This window comes from Ornithodoros turicata, chromosome 10 (genome assembly GCF_037126465.1).
Source record: "Ornithodoros turicata isolate Travis chromosome 10, ASM3712646v1, whole genome shotgun sequence".
In the NCBI taxonomy this organism is placed as follows: domain Eukaryota; kingdom Metazoa; phylum Arthropoda; class Arachnida; order Ixodida; family Argasidae; genus Ornithodoros; species Ornithodoros turicata.
Genome location: NC_088210.1, coordinates 30,889,102 through 30,907,435, shown reverse-complemented (window position 1 = coordinate 30,907,435; position 18,334 = coordinate 30,889,102). Strand labels below are relative to the sequence as shown.

General features: G+C 43.9%; 3 protein-coding genes across 20 annotated transcripts in view; 1 reads left to right on the top strand and 2 right to left on the bottom strand.

The window, feature by feature from the left end:
* Positions 1-5,940: 5,940 nt before the first annotated feature.
* LOC135369856 (selenocysteine lyase-like) lies at positions 5,941-8,947 on the bottom strand. 3 transcript variants are annotated; one of them, XM_064603430.1, is made up of 13 exons: positions 8,793-8,947; positions 8,566-8,678; positions 8,422-8,493; positions 8,319-8,347; positions 8,101-8,254; positions 7,905-8,032; positions 7,635-7,826; positions 7,475-7,572; positions 7,373-7,409; positions 7,039-7,122; positions 6,891-6,975; positions 6,745-6,811; positions 5,941-6,178 (listed from the first exon to the last, which is right to left on the bottom strand). In XM_064603430.1, exons 1-13 carry the CDS (start codon positions 8,816-8,818, stop codon positions 5,965-5,967), a joined length of 1,299 nt encoding a protein of 432 aa, XP_064459500.1. In that variant the 5' UTR covers positions 8,819-8,947; the 3' UTR covers positions 5,941-5,964. The 3 variants fall into 3 exon arrangements, with proteins under 3 accessions (XP_064459500.1, XP_064459501.1, XP_064459502.1); XM_064603431.1 differs by having other exon boundaries at positions 7,662-7,826; positions 8,793-8,945; XM_064603432.1 differs by lacking the exon at positions 5,941-6,178 and adding an exon at positions 6,188-6,503 and having other exon boundaries at positions 8,793-8,946.
* On the top strand, positions 8,865-10,327 carry LOC135369857 (alanyl-tRNA editing protein Aarsd1-B-like). The gene has a single exon (XM_064603433.1). It carries the CDS (start codon positions 9,048-9,050, stop codon positions 10,284-10,286), a length of 1,239 nt encoding a protein of 412 aa, XP_064459503.1. The 5' UTR covers positions 8,865-9,047; the 3' UTR covers positions 10,287-10,327.
* Positions 10,328-11,951: 1,624 nt separating this feature from the next.
* The window catches only part of LOC135369853 (basement membrane-specific heparan sulfate proteoglycan core protein-like), a 237,636-nt gene continuing 231,253 nt past the window's right edge, over positions 11,952-18,334 (bottom strand). For all 16 annotated transcript variants that reach the window (XM_064603410.1, XM_064603412.1, XM_064603420.1 and 13 more), the window contains 8 exons: positions 18,063-18,310; positions 17,064-17,241; positions 16,852-16,986; positions 16,010-16,235; positions 14,681-14,764; positions 14,514-14,617; positions 14,293-14,440; positions 11,952-13,639 (listed from right to left, as the gene is read on the bottom strand). In XM_064603410.1, coding sequence (XP_064459480.1) covers positions 13,588-13,639; positions 14,293-14,440; positions 14,514-14,617; positions 14,681-14,764; positions 16,010-16,235; positions 16,852-16,986; positions 17,064-17,241; positions 18,063-18,310 — 1,175 coding nt within the window. In that variant the 3' untranslated portion in view covers positions 11,952-13,587. The remainder of the gene's footprint in view (positions 13,640-14,292; positions 14,441-14,513; positions 14,618-14,680; positions 14,765-16,009; positions 16,236-16,851; positions 16,987-17,063; positions 17,242-18,062; positions 18,311-18,334) is intronic.

Genomic DNA, 18,334 nt, shown 5'->3' with positions numbered 1-18,334 from the left:
TTTTTTTATTTTTTTATTTTTTCGTGCGTCGTATTTATTGGGAGCCTGCACTAATCGTTTCCCTGCATTACACTGATGACAGGCATGCCCAGAAGAAATACTGAAGCAAGAACCGAATACACTTCCGCGATTTGTTTAAAGAAGACAAAGAAAGGAGGCAGTTTTCCTCCTGACTTGCTCATGGATGTTGACACTATCCATTGCGCCAAGTATAAGGGGGCCCCGTAGGTGGTCTCGGGTAAGGAAGTCTAGGCGCCGGCTATGCGATACAGAGACTAAAAGCCAGCAGCATGCGTACAGCGCGGACATGTGACAAACATTGAGAGAACAGAGCGGTGGGGAAAAAAAAAAGCCTCAGAAACAAAATAAAACACTTTCGGATTAACCTTCTACTATATACGAGCTACTTCGCCCGCCCCAAGACTGTGTTCCACTCTGAATGCATAATATGAAGGACGTGAACCTTCAATCTTTTAATCGCTTTCTTCAAGTGTGCTTTCAAGCATTCCACTTGGCTCGTAAAAAGCGCTATATAAGCATCACGCAAACGCGCGTGTCCTGAATTTGCTTCGCTGGCGGCAGCAGCCGAGCGGAAAGCACCTTCGTATTTGAAACTGGTGCTCCATCATCCCGGGCAAGCATTGAAAGCAGTTCATTTCAACGCTGATTGAACTGGTTGCTGAAAGCCGTATGAAGGTTACTGTGCTTGTCGCGCAGTTATAGCCTAACCTAACACATCAAGTATAATAACAGCCATCGGATGTCTACCACTATTATTTTAATGCTCCGTGACTATTACACTCAGTTACAACTGCACAGTTGCGCAGTGTTTTTATACGACCTATTTTTATGTGGCTTTCAGCGCGCAAAAGAGGTGTTCTTGTAGCTTTTTTTATTTTTTTTATTTTTTTTATTTTTTTTTAATTATTGTACGGGGTCGACTGAAAGGTGTAGTGACAGTGTTGAAAATGGGTTTCTTGTGAGGAAAACATCCTTCTGAAACAGTAGTTTAAACGGGTTGAACGTGCCTATTGAAGGTGCGCTTTCACACCATTCAGTGTATGGTGAGTTACAAGTATGTGCTTGCCTCCGGTAGGGTGTCACGGCCTCGTCAGGCACCCGGTGTGCCTTTAGCCGTGCCTCCCACGACAATCCGTCTTGAATAAATAAACAAATAAAGCTACACCACAAAGGTGTGCGCCATAGAAAAAAAGACATTTACGCCTGAAATTTGTATATTAATAATAATATATTATTATTATTATATAAATTTAATATATATATTAAAAGTATTGGCAGGTGATTTCATACAATATAATAATAATAATAATAATAATTTACTCCGTACAAACGCGATATCTTTACCCGGCTCTCGGCAAATGTAAACTGATTCAGAAGGTACAACAGCAGACGGATAAGGGTCCCGTACCCATTCATTGAACTATGTGCTTCCCGAATGGCAGTGCGTGCTCTTATAGAAGTAACTTTATATATTATTTATTTATTGTTGGTTTGGCTGCCAAAGACAGTTAGAAGAGGGGAGTTACCGGATTCAGAAAGTGATTGATCTCCCCCTTTATGTGCGTGCCATGACAGTTGCTATCGATATGCTGAATGTTCTCTCATCACACTCGAACGAAGTGCATATCCCGGATAATACGATTTGATCGTTGCAGCAAACTATAGATACATAACAGCAACGAAGCTTCTCGATTTTGTGTGCGTTACGCGAACAATACCTACATTTCCGTTTGCCTGGTACGAACAGGTATCCAAAGAGCTGTTTCCGGAGCACACCATCAAAGGATTTTTTCAAATATATTTTATAATGTTTATATTAACCGCTTTTCCGTCAAGTAGAGTAGAGTACCTAATCCCTTTTGATACAGGGCAGACTTCCAAAGGGAGTCATTCCAAATTCCAGACTTCCACATTCATTCGCGGATGGCGCTGCCAAAGCGCACGCAAACGGAATTTACGATAAGAAGAAAGAGCGTTGTTGTTTGGAGCAAGGACAGGGATGTTCAGAACGAAAACAGTGGTAGCCAAACGTTCGGACATCGCATATAAAACATGCAGTTTTCGTGGAGAAGTAGAAGAAGTGGGCGTTTGTCTGGTAAGTATTCAACTTCAGACGACGAAAGTAAGATGAAAAGGCACTGTATAGGATAAGATAATTGGAAAGTGGGCATTCGGCAAGTAAGATATAAGTGAAACCTCAAATGAAGCTTACAGGGAACATAAAGAGGGAAAAAAATCAGCGGTCTCCCTATGTTGGTGCAACGAGGAGTAATGCGACACCAATCGTCGAAAAACGTGGAAAATGCAGTGTTGTACATAGCGCCGCTACTAGTAACGGCGCTACCGTATCCGTTACTTTTTTCGGTAGCGGAGTAGAGATCGCGCTACTTTTTTTAAACTGGTAACGAAAGAAGTACTTCCGCTACAAATTTGCGGTAGCGCAATCTTTGAGCGCTACCGCTACTTTCCGAGCTGGGGTTCGCGACAACTCGACTTCGACCTATCATCAAACCTCCGCTCTGCCAGCCTTCGATCAAGCTGCCCGATATCACAACTCATTCTGGGAAGACCGGGCAAATAGCCGAAAGGAGGGCACAGAGGCTGTTATCTTACAAAGAGGATGTGTCCTCCACGTGTTCCCTATTTGGGATGAACCTTCTTGAAGATTTGGTGCGTTGTCGGAGTTGTCTGCAAACTGACGTCACTCCATTCTGGAGCCGCCCTCGCTAGCTATGAGTCATGACATTCCACATGACATTGCACCACGTACGCTCAGGTGCTTGACAGTAGCCATTTCTTGTCCGCTGCAGTAGCGTGGTGTTCAGATGTCTACTATGCGCCTCGGTGGGAAAGCTTTATCTGTGCGTCAAGGAAGTCAACGTCCAATTTGAAAAGCACACCATGGTATGTTTACTAACTTCTCGTTACGGGCAATCCGAGTTCCTTTTGTGACAAAGCTGCTGAGCCTTTTATCGGTAGACTTGCTTTGTGCTTTATTTGCTTTAGAGGAAGAGAAAAAGATATGCAGGATACCGACTAGGCTTTAGTAAATCTGTAAAAAAAAAACGGTTTTCAAAATTTTAGCCTTCAGGCAACCTACGTGTAACCTACATTGGACGCCGATTTATTATTTTGAGATATTTTATTTTATTATTTTATGACGTTTGAAGTACGTCATCAACGATACTGTTTGTTTGTTTCTTTTCTAACAAGTAGCGCATGGAGTATCGCGTTACTTTTTACGGGTAACGGTAACGGCATTCCGCTACTTTTAGGTACGTGTAACGATATCGGGATTTCGTTACTTTTTGCTCAGGTAGCGCGTATCGGCATTGCGGCACCTTTTCTGGGTAGCGGGTACAACACTGGGAAAATGTAGAGATAATTTTAAATTGCGCGTAGACACTTGCAAATGTATAGCGAGTTATGATGTAATGCTAAGGAGGATAACGCGCTGTGCTGTTTGGTGTGAAGAAAAACTTGACGTCATTTTCTTGTGTTTCTCGGGTAGAGGTCTATAACTCGTCTCTGCTTCACAAAATGTATCATCGTAATCATAGACAGTTTTAGTACGTCGTACGCTGTCCCCTTCGCGTTATACGTAAGTGATAGCGTTGGTGGGTCGGCGCGCTGCGCGAAGCTCTCTTTCTGTTATGGGCGTGCGCAGAACCATGAACTCTACCCCTTACGTGCGCGAAGGAAATAGCGTACGATGTACTAAAACCCTCCAATTACCCTGGAGAATCGTTCATCCATCCGATCACCCGCAGAAAGTCATGCATTCCCTCATGCTAAACAAGGTCATATCACGATTCGTTTCTGTCTCGTACATCGCTGCATGGAGTGGAACCTCGCCTTCCCGGTGCCAAGCAATTCAAGAAATGTTTATGCGACCACTCCGCTGCATAGTCATTTCTCGATCTCCATGTTGCTCACTTGTGCTGTCATCGTTTGCGCTAATCGACTCAAATGTTTCATTTTCATTTTTTTTTTGCTTTTTTTTAACACTGTGCAATTTCTTCGTGTGGACTTTCTATGTGCGGCTCATTTTAACATTTTATCATTATATGTTAACCACTCGCCTCTGTATTTCCTCATGGCCCTGATGGCAAATAATTAAATGAATGAATTTGAAGGTCGCACAACATGGCAACCGTCCACTTTCCGCGTGCAGATCCTCTCAGGGGCCCATAAACGAACTTCCTGCGCGCGCGGAACCCGTGGATGCCATGCGACTGCTGAACTTTTTTTTTTTTTCGTAGAGCGCCCATAAACTTTTCTGCGCTCATGCTGGCCGGCTGTGCTTTGGCGCGTGCGGGCGCGCCGATTGTGCTTCGCTGAACAGTCGCTAGGAGGATAGGTGTCTGCAACGCGAGTGTGAAAAGGGCCCATTACCCTATGGGAAGCACTGGGTCTTTGAAACGATATAGACAAAGCTAGCACTGAAGCAGTACGAGATGCAAAGAACTGATAAGAAAATCGTAGAACCGTCTAATTGAGGCTAGGTGGCGCAAGCTACCGCCTCCTCCAAAAGGGGAAAAGCCGCAGCAACCGCGGTTAGCCAACACGAGTCAAACCACGACTGTCGTCTGCTAAGTAAAGGCCTTCAACTGTTCTGTTTTCTTGTTTCCCCGACTTTCTAACATCTGCTATGGTATCAATCAATGATACGGTGAGTGCTGGCGGAGCTCTCTACTAATACGATTTCTTTGAGAATAATCTTCTCAAAGTTTCTTCAGAAGGCATAGAGTGTTGAGCCAAGATCCTGGGCAAAGCCGCACAAAAATAAAACAGCGATAGCGTCCGTGTTTTATTTTGGTGTTGCCTTTGCCAAAGTTTCTTTATTGGAGTTACCCTTAGGATCCCCGCAAATATGCGTGAAAGCAGTTCCTTTAATTTTCGTTAGAGAACGAGCACCCTAAAGGAAAGGGAACAGAAAAGCGAGCTATTTATGCCATATGGTTCCACGTCAAGGATAAGCTTCACTCGCATGCGTCACTGCACTTGCCAGAAAGCCCATCTACAGGCGAAAAAAAAAAAAAAAGCCTGCGTTGCGAGAACAAAACAAACGCATGAATTGCATTTATTTAACAACAGACTGGTGCATTTCAAATACACGTTTGCGAGACATCTTCTATTCGCATAAGGAATCAGTCGTTTGCACATTACAGCGCAATTTATTACTAGCGACGCGCGACTTCCGGTTAGCCTTGTTCCCAGGAGGGGGGTCCGATATGGGAATTTTGCAATTTCGCTACTCCAAGTGCTGGAGGTCACGTGATTGGTAGCCATATGTCAGCGATGAGCTGCGCTAGCTACAAAACCGTGAAGTGTGCTTTGTAGTGGTTGCGTGCTGGTCACGTCGAGACGGGAGGTACCCGGGTTCGAATCCTGGTGCCGGCTGTGCTAGCTGTCTGTGGGTTTTACTGGGTTTTCCTCATACGCTATCAAACATATATGTCGGCACAGTTCCCTTAGAAGTCGGCCCAGGACGCACATTTCCTCCAGGGCGTTAGTCGTGACGTTGCCCCTGTGACGAGCACAACCATCACCGTGGAAACATGACAATCGGAGGTATATATATCTGCACGTGTTAGAACTGGATTGTTCTGCCCTGGCAGACCCTGATGGGTTCTTGATGTCACAGCGCACCAGTCAGATACGACAGCTACCATGAGTGCACTATAATTCAATCTTCAGAGCAACGCTAGAAAGCTAGAGTGCCTGGACGCTGGACTGATTTGGTTCGCTCAGCACGGTTCTGTTATTGTTATGCGTACATGTGTCGACCATCTGGACATTTGACCATCTGGACATTTGACATGCACCAACCCAATATATAAGTAATCTTTCTGTCGATAACTATTGATATTTAATCAATCAATCAATTAGTTTCAACGACGAGGCAGACAAGAGTCATAAAACGGAACTCCACGCCACGTTTTATTTGCTAGAGAGCAAGATATGCTCTTCTGATGTACTATAGCTAGCTACTGCACAATGCCCTTTCATTCTGGACAGCTTTTCCACAGCAGCTTGTATTTCTCTGATGGCCCAGTCAATGTCAGCGAATGACGTTTCCCTACCCGTGGTCAAGCGTAATGTTCCTCGCGCATTTTCTTCGGGTACTCCAGAGCACAAAAGGGTTAGTGATGGTCTGAAAGCATTGTGAGAGTTTGCTGAGATATATACAGCGAGGAAGAGAGGATTAGCAAAGCAAACAGTCTGTTTGGGATCATGCGATGACTTGTACAAGTTGTCCACGATAGCGAAACCCTGAGACGTGGGACAAAAAGTGGGGCACACACACAAGTTGACTTTGGAAAGGAACACATAAGGAACACTGTAGTCAGTGCAATTTTCAGCAACACTGTGACTATAACCTCCCCCCCCCCCCAAATTGTTGCTTCAGTAGTGCATTTGGGAGAGGGAAAACAAGGATGAAATCCTCTTCATCATGTCAAGTTTCCGTTGAATCCCTTCTGAAATATATTTTCCTGGATGCATTACTGCATGCCACCATAACGTAATTCGAACACGCAGCAAAAAACCCATGCTATTTAAGCTTTTACCACCAATTGTCGTTAATCACCTAGCTAAGTACTTCGTTAAGCACTTCTATTTAGCAAGCACGATTTTGTCAAGAACTGTACTAGGACCACATCCTGGCAAATCCGTAATGGTCTCATAGATAACGCTTCCCCCAAAAGCATTCAGTCTTACTTCATAGAGTTGTGACATGCTGCTCCTGTGCTTGCCTGTATTCTCACTTGGCTAAGAATCTCATGTCCTAAGTAAACAAGTACAAAAACATTAATTCTGCTCATGTGGTCCAGAAGTTGTAGCTTATAACATGACATATGCATTACCATTCAAGCCACGAAATGCAACGCTGCATGTATTAGGAAGAACATGAGCCCCTTTGTGATGATTAAAGGTGACTCTCGTGGCTTCCTTGAGAACGAGAAAGAACTATTAATCACTGTTATATCACGTGATATGATAGCGGTCCTGTACCTGCAGCTTCTTCTCTAAATAATCTCGTGTTGTTTTCATTGTGGAACGATACTCTTCAATGTTCTTCGTAATTAGTTCTGCTGCCTGTAAGAGACACGTAAGCTCAAAGGAAATTTTTGCTAAAAAAAATTGAGATCTAAATAAATAGCTAGAAATGCCAAAAAAATTTATGGCACAATAGCTTTGTGTAAAGATCAAAATTTGAGATCCTTTGTGGATGTCAAAGTATTCTGGTGATAATATGCATCTATGTGAATACGTAGAAAATTGAAAATAAAAGCCACGTCATAAAGTGATGTATCTAATAAAGTACGGTAGTTGTGAGAATACTTACACACCCGAGCCCAGCAATCATGCAGACGTTTTCAGTTCTGAAATTTATCCAAGACTAACGCAATTAGATCACTATGATACATAAATGGTAGCGTTTACATACCCGGGACGATAGCCTCTTTCTTGCCCGCCTCCAAAGAACATCGGATACAGGGGCTTTGAGTCTCGGAAGTATAAGGCACCAATGCGTGGTCCGTAGAACTGTAAATGAATTTTTAAAAAATGTACATGAATACTAATTAATTAGAATAAATAATAATTACAGAAAATAGAAGGGTAAGAGGTGGGACCTTATGTCCGACTATAGTCAAGTAGTCCACGCAAAGAGACGAAACGTTCACGTCAATTTTTCCAAGCGCCTGTGCAGCGTCCGTATGAAACAACACCTCCGCAAGTCCGGCGCTCTTCCGTTTCGCGTTTTCTTTCCGAAGTAGACGGCCAATCTCTTCTATTGGCTAATTCGAGAAAGAGGAAAAGCAGAGGCAGGATGTTAACCGGCTTAATGACGTTCGGCAAGGACATTTCGTACCGACCTGTATGATTCCAGTCTCGTTGTTTGCGAGCATTACAGTGACGAGGCACGTGTTTGGCAATATGTGCGAAATTACGTCTTCAGCAACGATGCTGCCAGTTGATTTGGATACTGGCACGATGGTCAGTTCTAAACGAAATGAAATGCAAACATGGTTAACTGATTATCGTAATCGAAGCCAGTGCATACTGACACACCTAGCTGTCCCTTTCTTTGCCAGTTCTTTAATGGTAGCATGACAGAATCGTGTTCGATGTTACTGGTAATGATATGAGGGCACCGGTCTCCAGTTAGGTTATGAGACATCTCTTTGGAGTGTTGGATCGCTGAATGAATCGTCATGTTGTTACTCTGAAGTGGAACCACAGGTCAGTTGTGAATGTGAAGTATGCATTATTTGGTCAAGGAGACTTGCCTCAGTGCCTCCGGACGTGAATATAATTTCTATAGGGCGAAATGTGAGATGAATGGAAAAATGCACAGATTATAGAGGTGAAAGTGGCCTTATGAATAAATACCTGATGGTTTTGCGTAGATCATTTGGGAAACACTTTTTCGAGCAGTTTCAATGATTTGACGAGCAGCGACACCTGCAGAAAAAATTATAAATGAATACGAAGTGTTTACAGCTCGTTACGGCTGCCTTGAAACGGTAAATGTACCTGCTTTGTGAGCGCTGCTGGGGTTACCCCAAGCTGTTTCCATCGCATTGGATACAGCAATGCGTACTTCGTGTGCCATAGGCGTTGTAGCATTATAGTCAAGGTAAACACCCCTGAAAAACACGAAAGGGGCTTCAACAACTTGTGATAACTATACACTTCTCAATTGCGATAACAGTTGAGATAATCTCTAAATAAAACAAACGTCGCAAAAACAGAGGCCATACGTTTCGGGTTGCGTATCGCCGTTCATTGTGGGACACGCTCTCAACGTCCTGATGGATCATTGAACTCGACTGACTTCACAGTGTTCACACAGTTCCGAGTTCATTTGTGCATTTCGCTTTTGCCCGTCTGCCGGTCACAAGCAGAAGGCGGAAGTCGCTGGGATTCGCACAGCGGACACACGCATATCCGGTGGCGCTCACGTCGTTCGCGGCGGCTGTTTGTTTCGTTTGTTTCTACAGCAAGTCGGTGAAATCATGATATTCGCGTGCCAGAAAGACAGCTACATTCGAAGCCTCAAAACAACAGTCACATCATGCAAGACGGGAAGCTTAAAGCAAGTTGTCGACGGACGTAAGGACACCCTTAACGGGTATGAAGTTACCTTCGAGGACACAGTCCTGTTCCCCGAAGGCGGCGGTCAACCCGACGATCGTGGTACAGCTAACGGTATACCCGTTTTACGCATTGTTCGCAACAACGGAAAAGCAATTCATTTTCTAACGTCCCCGCTCGAGGTTGGTGAAAGCGTCGAACTTCAACTGGACTGGGATCGTCGATATGATCACATGCAACAGCACTCCGGGCAACATCTCATAACTGCGGTTGCAGAAGATGAGTTCAGCTTCCACACGACGTCGTGGAACCTCGGCGACGAAGTCAGCACCATCGAATTGGATGCACCTTCTGGAATAAAGCAGGAAGACATCAGTAAGCTAGAGTTCATCGTAAACGAAAAGATACGCCAGTGTGTACCGGTTAACGTAAAGCTGTACGAACCTGGTTCCGAAGAACTCAACGGGGTCCGCACAAGAATGAAAATTCCCGATGGAGAAGGTGATACCATTAGAGTCGTCACCATCGAAGGCGTCGATTCAAACTTATGCTGCGGAACTCACGTTTCAAATCTCAGCCACATACAGGTGATTAAGTTATTGTACACCGAGAAAGGCAAGCAGGGGAAGACAAACCTCTTTTTCGTCGCCGGGGAGAGAGTTTTAAAGTATCTCGGAAGAGCAGTTCACAGGGAGAAAAAGCTGACCACTCTGCTGAAGTGCGGCCCCGAAGAACACGCGGCGATGGCAGAGAAGCTCAGCCAGTCGCTGAAGTTGGCAAACAAAAACGCCCTGTCAGCTCTCAGGGATCTCGCGGTAGCGGAGGCAAAGATCTTCAAGTTGTTAGAACCAAGGCCCAAGTTCTATTCGTATCATAGGCGAGAGGGTGATAACGAATTCATGACAATCTTTGACAATGAAGTAGGTGACAAGGGAATTATTTTGTTTCTGACAACAGGTGATGAGAAAGGAGTAGGGCAGTTCTTGCTCTCAGGTCCAGATGTTGTTGTTGCAGAGTACGGACCGAAAGTTTGTGAAATGATCGAAGGGAAAGGGTTTCTGAAGCACGGAAAATATCAAGGGAAGGCGAACAAGTTGTCGAAAAAGGCCAAAGCAGAGGAACTAATCAAGGATGGTCTCTGTAACGGCATTGCACTTTGAGATGAAAATACAATACAATAGTAGCAATGTTACGTGCACTGTGAGATAGTGCAAGCTTCCTCAATGTTGTGAAAGCTGTGTGTACTGCATCATCAGAGAGGCTCTGCTCAGGTGATCTAACCCTGTGGTAGAAACTGTAAAGCTGTAAGCCAGCTATACAAAAAACAAACTACTACTAACAGATGCAGAAGTGTTACCCAGTACACAGGGTCAACAATGACAGGGATATTGTGGACAGGCTGTTTGTTAACCGATATTTCCAAAAACTATTTCATTACCCTCATGAACTGCCCAGGGTTTTAAGCAATCCAAGATGTCATCGCCCTGCTGCTTTAAAGCAATCTCTGCAGACACATTCTGTACGCCTTTGTCGAAACGGAGCAGGAAAATTAGGGGGAAACAATGCAGCATGCACATTAGGGCTTACATACGGTTTAAATTCTTGTTCCCAGTAGTACTTGACTTGATCAGCATCCTTTTAGCGACAGCGGTTTTGTTGTAATAATCGCAAGTTTGACAGAATGCCTTTTTTACTGGTGAGTAGGGTTCAAAGTTTTTGGCATTTATTCCTTGGGAGATTCGGCAGGTATTTTTCGCCATTTATGTGTTTCGTCAAATTCTCAGATTTTCGGCAAACATTTTAAGTTTATATCAAATAGATGCCAAAAAATCAGCAGCTATAATGGCTCGTGGAAGAAGGGCAGCTAAGTACACCAAGCAGCACATCTTGGCCCAATATTGGCCCAAGATGATGTGCTGCTTGGGACGAGGACATTGAGAACGCAAACAATTTCCTTTCCTTCGTTGGAGCTGTACGTGTACTACTTGGATTCCCTACACTCAGGGATCAAAGGGAGGTTTCTTCTTTTTTTTTTTTGAGAACGACATTTTTGGAAATTGAAGGAAAACAACGATGAACAAGAAGCAACGGGACAAGTCTCATCTGTCGGAGCCTCGATGTCAGTGCGAGTTTTTTTTTTCCCCGAGCTAAAGGATCTACAGGGCAGTATTCCCAGCATTCCACCTGGAAACTAGGTGAAGGGAACACGAAAATGTGATGCCCTGGAGGGGAAAAATGCGGGAAATTAGGTAGTCATTTTCGGCATGTGCCGAATTTCCAAGAAAATATTCGTCTGGCAGTTTTCAACATTTTTCAGCAAACGCGGAACTAGGCGTGATGTAACCTGTTCCCCTAGCATCTGACTCGTGAAGAGTGGGTATAGTCAGCACGTGAGCTGAGAAGGAAAAGAAAAGCAGGACGACTTGCAGACGCCGTGCTAGGGCAGTGTCGGCCGTCATCAGCAGCTTTCTCAGTTTTTATTTTAGATTGCTCGTTTGTTATTTTAGACCCAAATTTTGTCTTTCGCACACCTAAAGTCTCGATGCTCCTGAAATTGTGGTACACATTACCAGTCTGGACACTGGCACATTGCAGTTGTTTACAGTTGAAGGAAAAAGTATCTGTTCCACGTTGTGTTAACATTGTAGTGGAACAGGCATGCAGGAAGTGGGTTCAAACCCCACTGCCGGTGCAGTTTCTTCAACCGATACCGTTCAACTGTTGCGCTAAGTTGGTTGCAATATCGTTTTAGCTCAGTCTACGACCCCTGGCCTTTCAAACATCGCTGCTCAGACAGTTAGTGTACCGCAAAAAAATTAACCACATCAACAATAAATGTCATTTTTATTGTCTTTCATGTAGAGGCTTTTGCAGAAACAAAAATTTAAAAAATCAAAAGCAGCCGAGGTGATTCTTTCTGCCGCATCTTTAGAGGCAGCACAATTATATGTAAAATGGCAGTGGAGCCACAACCGCAGCTGAACACCTTGAACGTGTATTTACACACCAGTCATACCAAACAAGGATCCTGCATCAGAAACTTTTTGTCAACACCGGGTCACTATTGCAACTGAGTTAAAAAAAAAAAACTCTACAGCAAAGTCGGCGCTTGTCCGATTGCAGTGTCTGCATAAACACAACACAACACCGAGACAGAATGCACATCCTGCCTCCTATCTTTGACTTCACTCTTCGTAGCAGCTCTATATAAAAAGGGTACAAAAGTCCACCTTCATAAATAAGCAATCTCTTCTCCGCTTCTACACAAGTACCAGTGCTGTCAAGACTTTCAATGTACATGGCTCACAACAGAATAATGTATGAGTGTCAAGAGTTTTGTGTGTGTATCGTGAATTCCAAATGGATGGGAGTGGATCGTGTTACATGCCTTTAGACGAAACAATTTTTTTTGCGGTATAAATTTGGCACATCGCAGTCTTTATGTTAGAGAAAGAAAAAATCACACGAGCGGGTGTGAACCGGGACAGTGTCCTTGTTTGTGCAGGACGGGACTAATGGGAGCCCGAATTCCCATTTAATTTGGGATGAGAAAGGGCTGGTCGACAGACTAGGCCGGAATGGTCCCAAATACGAAGTTTCGAAATAACCTGCGTAGTCCATTCTGCCAAATTCGACAGCTTGGTGGAGAAAGGAAGTTACGTCACTTGTACCACCGGTTAACTGCCAGAGTTTCTCTAGCTACAGTTACTTTACTTCACGTGCATACATAACTGAGTTATGTTCAGTTAATAACAGAGATAGAATACTAGGACAGAGAGAGGTGAAATGCAGCATAGGTGTAGAATAAAAATGAGTAACAACTAGTACTTGAAACGCATCCATTTAGAAGTACTTGTACACAACTGCGATCAAGCTTTTCACGTTTGGCTCACACTTTTAACTGCTAAAAAGGAACTTGAGAATATTCCGACCCAGTTTATCTATTAGATTTTAGTATGGACGTCCCTTAACAAGCCCACACTCTGTCCGAAGCGTTCTTGTGAACGTTCTCTCCCCAACTACACTTTGGAAGCGACACGGCGAATGCATTTTTTTTTAAACAAACAGATTTACGACACACAGCATTTTGTTCAACAACGCGAAGGAGAATTCATGCATAGATGAGCAGCGTGTGAGCACACCCGTCTTAAAGCGTGTGCAAATGACCCGAATGAAATGCATGTGTATCAGGTAGCACTGTCACCTTGTTTAAGACTAGACAGAAATAATCAAGAAATGCGATAAACAACAAAAAAAATGTGCTGAAACATGTGGGTGCATGATTGATTTCTGTTTCAAGGCTCGGTGACAGCGTGCTGTAATGCTGAAAGGCAAGTCCTACCTACGTACGCAAGTATGAAAAAGAAAGAAAAACAAAATTGTGCTAGCCCCAGGAACATAAGAGAGTCGGTTGAGACGTTGAAGGCCTTCTCAACTGTAGTTCTGTTACCGGTAGGAAGGTCACTTGTTGCTTATTGCGTTGAAGACGCTGAAATCTCCGCTGCCAGGATGCCTGGAAAAAGAATGTTTTGAATCAGAATTTCCGGTTCAGTACAGTTCAACACTGACTGAAAGGATCGTTAGCTGTTACCAGTGAAACGTATTCCAAAAGTGGAGAGCACAAAAAACACAGCAGACGACACGGACATGGTCATGTCTGCCGTCTCATGCCAAGTCTCTCGTCTGCTGTACTTTTTGCTCTCCACATTTGGAATATGGAAAAGTGTGTCCGCAGTTTATGTCCTTTTTGTTTATGGTCAGTAATCGTGTATTCACACAAGCGACATTTCCCCAGAAGCGGAAGATGCAAAAAACGTAGCTTTCTGCTGTCACGCGAGCGCGAGTGCTGAAGCGTCGTGTCTTCACGTACACTGCTAACCACGGGGAATATCCTGCGCCACAGCCACAAGATATTCCGTAGCAGACGACAGGAAAGGACTGACGGCGGCGTCTGCAAAGTGTCGTCTGTTAAATACGCTGTACGCCACTCCCGGTCTTCCACATCGTGTGAATGCTCAACACAACACAGTACAGAACTTCGGCTCTATAAGCAGTGTTTTCGCTTTTTCTTCCGCTGGAATCTTCCATGAGTGTGTCGCTCGTGTGAATACACGGTAACTGCATGCAACATGGGGAAACCAATTCATGAAGTCAAGCAGAACTCACTCATCACACTGCTCTGCATTGGCAGACTCTAAAGATTCTGTATATAAGTTAAGGACATCGGGTTTTCTGATCTGCACGTTGAAGATGCATCCTCGGAATCCCTGAGCATGTCTTCCAGCAGTCATTTCCTGCGGGTCGGGAGCTCCACCTGCAACATTCTCAGTGTCACTGCTAAGTGCACACACCAGCAATAAATAGTGAAAAATCCTTCCCAAACTGACCAATATAAATATCACTCTTGGTGTTGAGCATTATCAAAAGGCCTCCAGAATCACCCTCCTTTTCAGGATGCGTGTCTAGCCTCAGGCTGCCACGTTTGCCAGTCCTAAAAAATGAAAGCAGTTTTTAAAAGGATGCGGCGAGGAGCACACATACTGCACAACTGTACCTCTTCAGCTCGACCGTATGCAACTCCCCGTCGTCCACCCTGTGGTCCGACGTGATCTGGGCTGGTCCACCTCCCATCTCGTAGCTGTGAAAGAAAAAAAGAGAACCTCACTGTAACAAGCGGTTTTTTTCTCTCTAAAACAACTTGCACTTGTAGTATGTTTATATGTATCCTTTTAACCAGGGTAAGGCCTGTTTGCTGCCCAGCTAAAACTGAAATATTCAATTTGAAACACAAGTCAACACTCCCAAACATGCTTGGTACACATCAGCTGGCATTTATTTATTTATTTATTTATTTAGTCAATTTAGAGCAAAAACAAATGACTCCCCAGTACTGCTGTCATTTTCTTTTTTCGAGAGAGTCCTTTAAAGTATAAAAAAAAGACCACGATTTGCAATATGGTGTGACAAGTATCTCACTGAGAAGGCGAGTCCTGGTATTTACAATCTTGCCGTCGTTGTGCCGACGCCGTGCCGATGTTGGTTATTTCCCACGTTGCACCCAGCAGATCGCAGGCCCGGTGGTCACTTACACGTTTAAGGCTACAAAGTATAGTTAGAGCCCGAAGTATTACGGTTTAACCCGATTCTTCCCCGAATTTGGAAAAAAATATTTCCCAAAAACTTCCGGCTCCAAGTACAGTCAGTATTGTGCTTCCACTTGTTCAAGCAACTCTCGCCGGGCAATCAGTGATCACCTTGTAGATCCATCAGGTGAGGAATGCATGTGTCGCGGAACTGTCATGCGCACATAGCCACTGTTCATGGGTGATAAACTGCGGATTGAGAGCTTTGGAACGTAAGAGTGGCAACGGCAGTCATAAATGGGATAGAAACGAATCTAAAAAACTCATCCGTAAGCAGGTCTTCACGCTGCATTCTGCAAAATACAGTATCTCACGAGCTGTGCTAGGAGTCCTTAATTAAAAGCTTTTATATGGAGGTATGATACACGGACGTCAATATAACTAGACCCTGGTGTTTTAGGGTTAAACCCGATTTTTCCCCAAATTTGCACCCCGAATTGAGGTTCACCTATCCAGGGTTAAACCCGAATTCTACCAGCAAAACTGCTCCTAGGCTAGGCACCTCAAGGCATCGACGTACTAGTTTCGCACAAAATATGCGACTGCCCCTTCCTTCTGGCACTCTGGATAAACGGTACAGTGAACGTTTATTCTCCCCGAACTCAGTCTGATGGTAATTTTTCTGCCTGAATTTGCACGAATTTTCGACATCGATTTATTGACCGGATTTCTACCCCCCGAATTTGGAAAAATATAAAACCCGAAAACTTATGTAAATAAATTATCTAAATATAACTAACCTAAATTCCAAGTGGCCATTGACCACAGCAAGAGACAGGTAATCCTGCCCCTTTGCAGAAACGCCCACTGGCTGGCCTTGGAAAAGAAGCAAGCCGTTACGTTCTGTTGTGGAGAAGCTGAGCTTGATCACTTCGGGTGAGTTGCTTGCAGCGTGCGGTAGGAGGTCCCGACTCAGTGTTACCCAACCATCGCCGTTGAATTTTACGCTCTCATCAAAGAGCGTACCTGCATGAAGTTCCAAAGGCTCGTTGTGATGATGTCAAAGGTAGTGAACATCGTATGAAAGAGAGCTAGCTCACGCACTTTGGCTAATGTTTGAACTTGGCCGAACGAATGCCAGCGAAGCGCCGAACGAATTGTTCCAATTCGAAGAAGTTCACAAAACATGGTCAAATTTTTGCAACAGATTTTTCGCTGGTGTAAAGGCAACTTCCTTGTGCTGTTTAATTACATGCTAACCAATATAAATTTTCTCCAGAACATTCTAGTTATTTAAATTACAATCTGTAATACTGCTGATGTTTTTGAACTTTGCTAATTCAAGCAAGTTTGTTTTCCCATGATATAAGCTAAGCTCATGAACAATGCCACCTAACATAGCCTCCTTATTCTCGGTCATCAGCTCCGTTTAAAGCACATCACACTATGAACAGCTAAAGCACTACATAATACTCTTCAAACTTACAATAGTTAATTTTAATTTAATAATAGCTACTTTAATTTTAATTATTAGCAAAAAGTTTGTCCTTTCGTGTTTGCAAACGTTCCCTCGGTACAACAAGCATTGCTCAATGGCTCTCAAACTACTCAACAGCCAAACAAACTTACAAATCAAACTTACGGAATTCGCAGGTAGGCCCCCTGAAACCCTTTGGGCAGTTGCACCTGTACGTAGTGCCGTCATTAATGCATGCAGCTCCATTCTGACACGGATTGGTCTTGGAGCAGAAGTCGTCCTCCAGTTCACATCGTAGTCCTGTCATTGATCCAAGTCGAATTACTCATGATTTGCACTTACTGATTCAATAATGGAATGCTGAATTTGAGGTTTACCTGTATAGCCTCGTTTACAAACGCAATCGTAGTCATTTGGACCTGGTCCCCTCTCGATGCACATTGCATTGTTCTGACAAGGACTCTTGGCACATGGAGTTGTGCCGCCGCAGTCTGCCACGTTCGATGCATCTACCACTGCCTGGATTAGGTCTACGTTGTGGTTGTTCACTTCAATCTGATGAGGAAGGGAATCACACAAATACAGTTTAGCATATAATAGTAATATTGCATCAAGCTAACGTGAACCAATATGTAGAACACAATACACAAGGAACCACAGCATGTATAGACATGTTACGTTGTACCCATACTATCAGTAAGAACAACAACAATTTTATTTTTATGATGATTTCGGAGTTTCATTGCCAATGGCAATATTCTGAGCCATTGCTCGCGGTGATTTGGCAAAAATGTAATAATGAGTAGAGCCTGAAGTTTTAGGGTTTTACCCGATTCTTCCCCGAATTTGCACCCCGAATCGAAGGTTGTCTCTTTAGGGTGAAACCCGATTTTTACCCGGCAAATTGCCCTCACTGGGATGTCTGTAGGAATGCAATAATTTACATGTTTGGCAGAAAAATTCAATTAGATCACCGTTTGTACCAAACCACTACAGTTAGTTTGAGCAACTGAGCCTGATTTCACCCCGAATTTAGCGTACTGGCAGTTTTTTCACCTGAATTCACATGAATTTAGTGCACATGTCTATTTACCAGATTTTTACCCCCCGAATTTAGAAAAAATATTTCCCGAAAACTTCAGGCTGTAATAATGAGCCACACAATGAGGACTGAAGAGCTACATTGTCCAGAAACAATTAGCGATACCTTGTTTTACTACTTTAATTTTAATTATTAGCAAAAAGTTTGTCCTTTCGTGTTTGAAAACGTTTCCCCTGTACAACAAGCATTGCTCAATGGCTCTCGGAACTACTCAACAGTCAGACATTCGGAGTCAATGTTACTGGGACAACCACAGCTGTTTGAAGTCACTTACACTCGAAATGCATCCATCAAAGCCCTTTGATACCCCGGCACCAGGGTGCACCTTGATCTTGTCCTTATCGACACCACCCACGTACATGGGAATGTTCAGGTTCACACCCATGGCGGCACCAGGCGACCTGCCCGTAACTTTGTAGCCATCGTTTAGGACTAAGGATCCCTCCTGAGCACTCCTGCTTGCAGACACGGTCACCCAATCGTCTGCTTGCAGCTTCTCGGGGTGCGTGATCACAGCCATACCTGGAGGGTGCCACCGAAACGGGT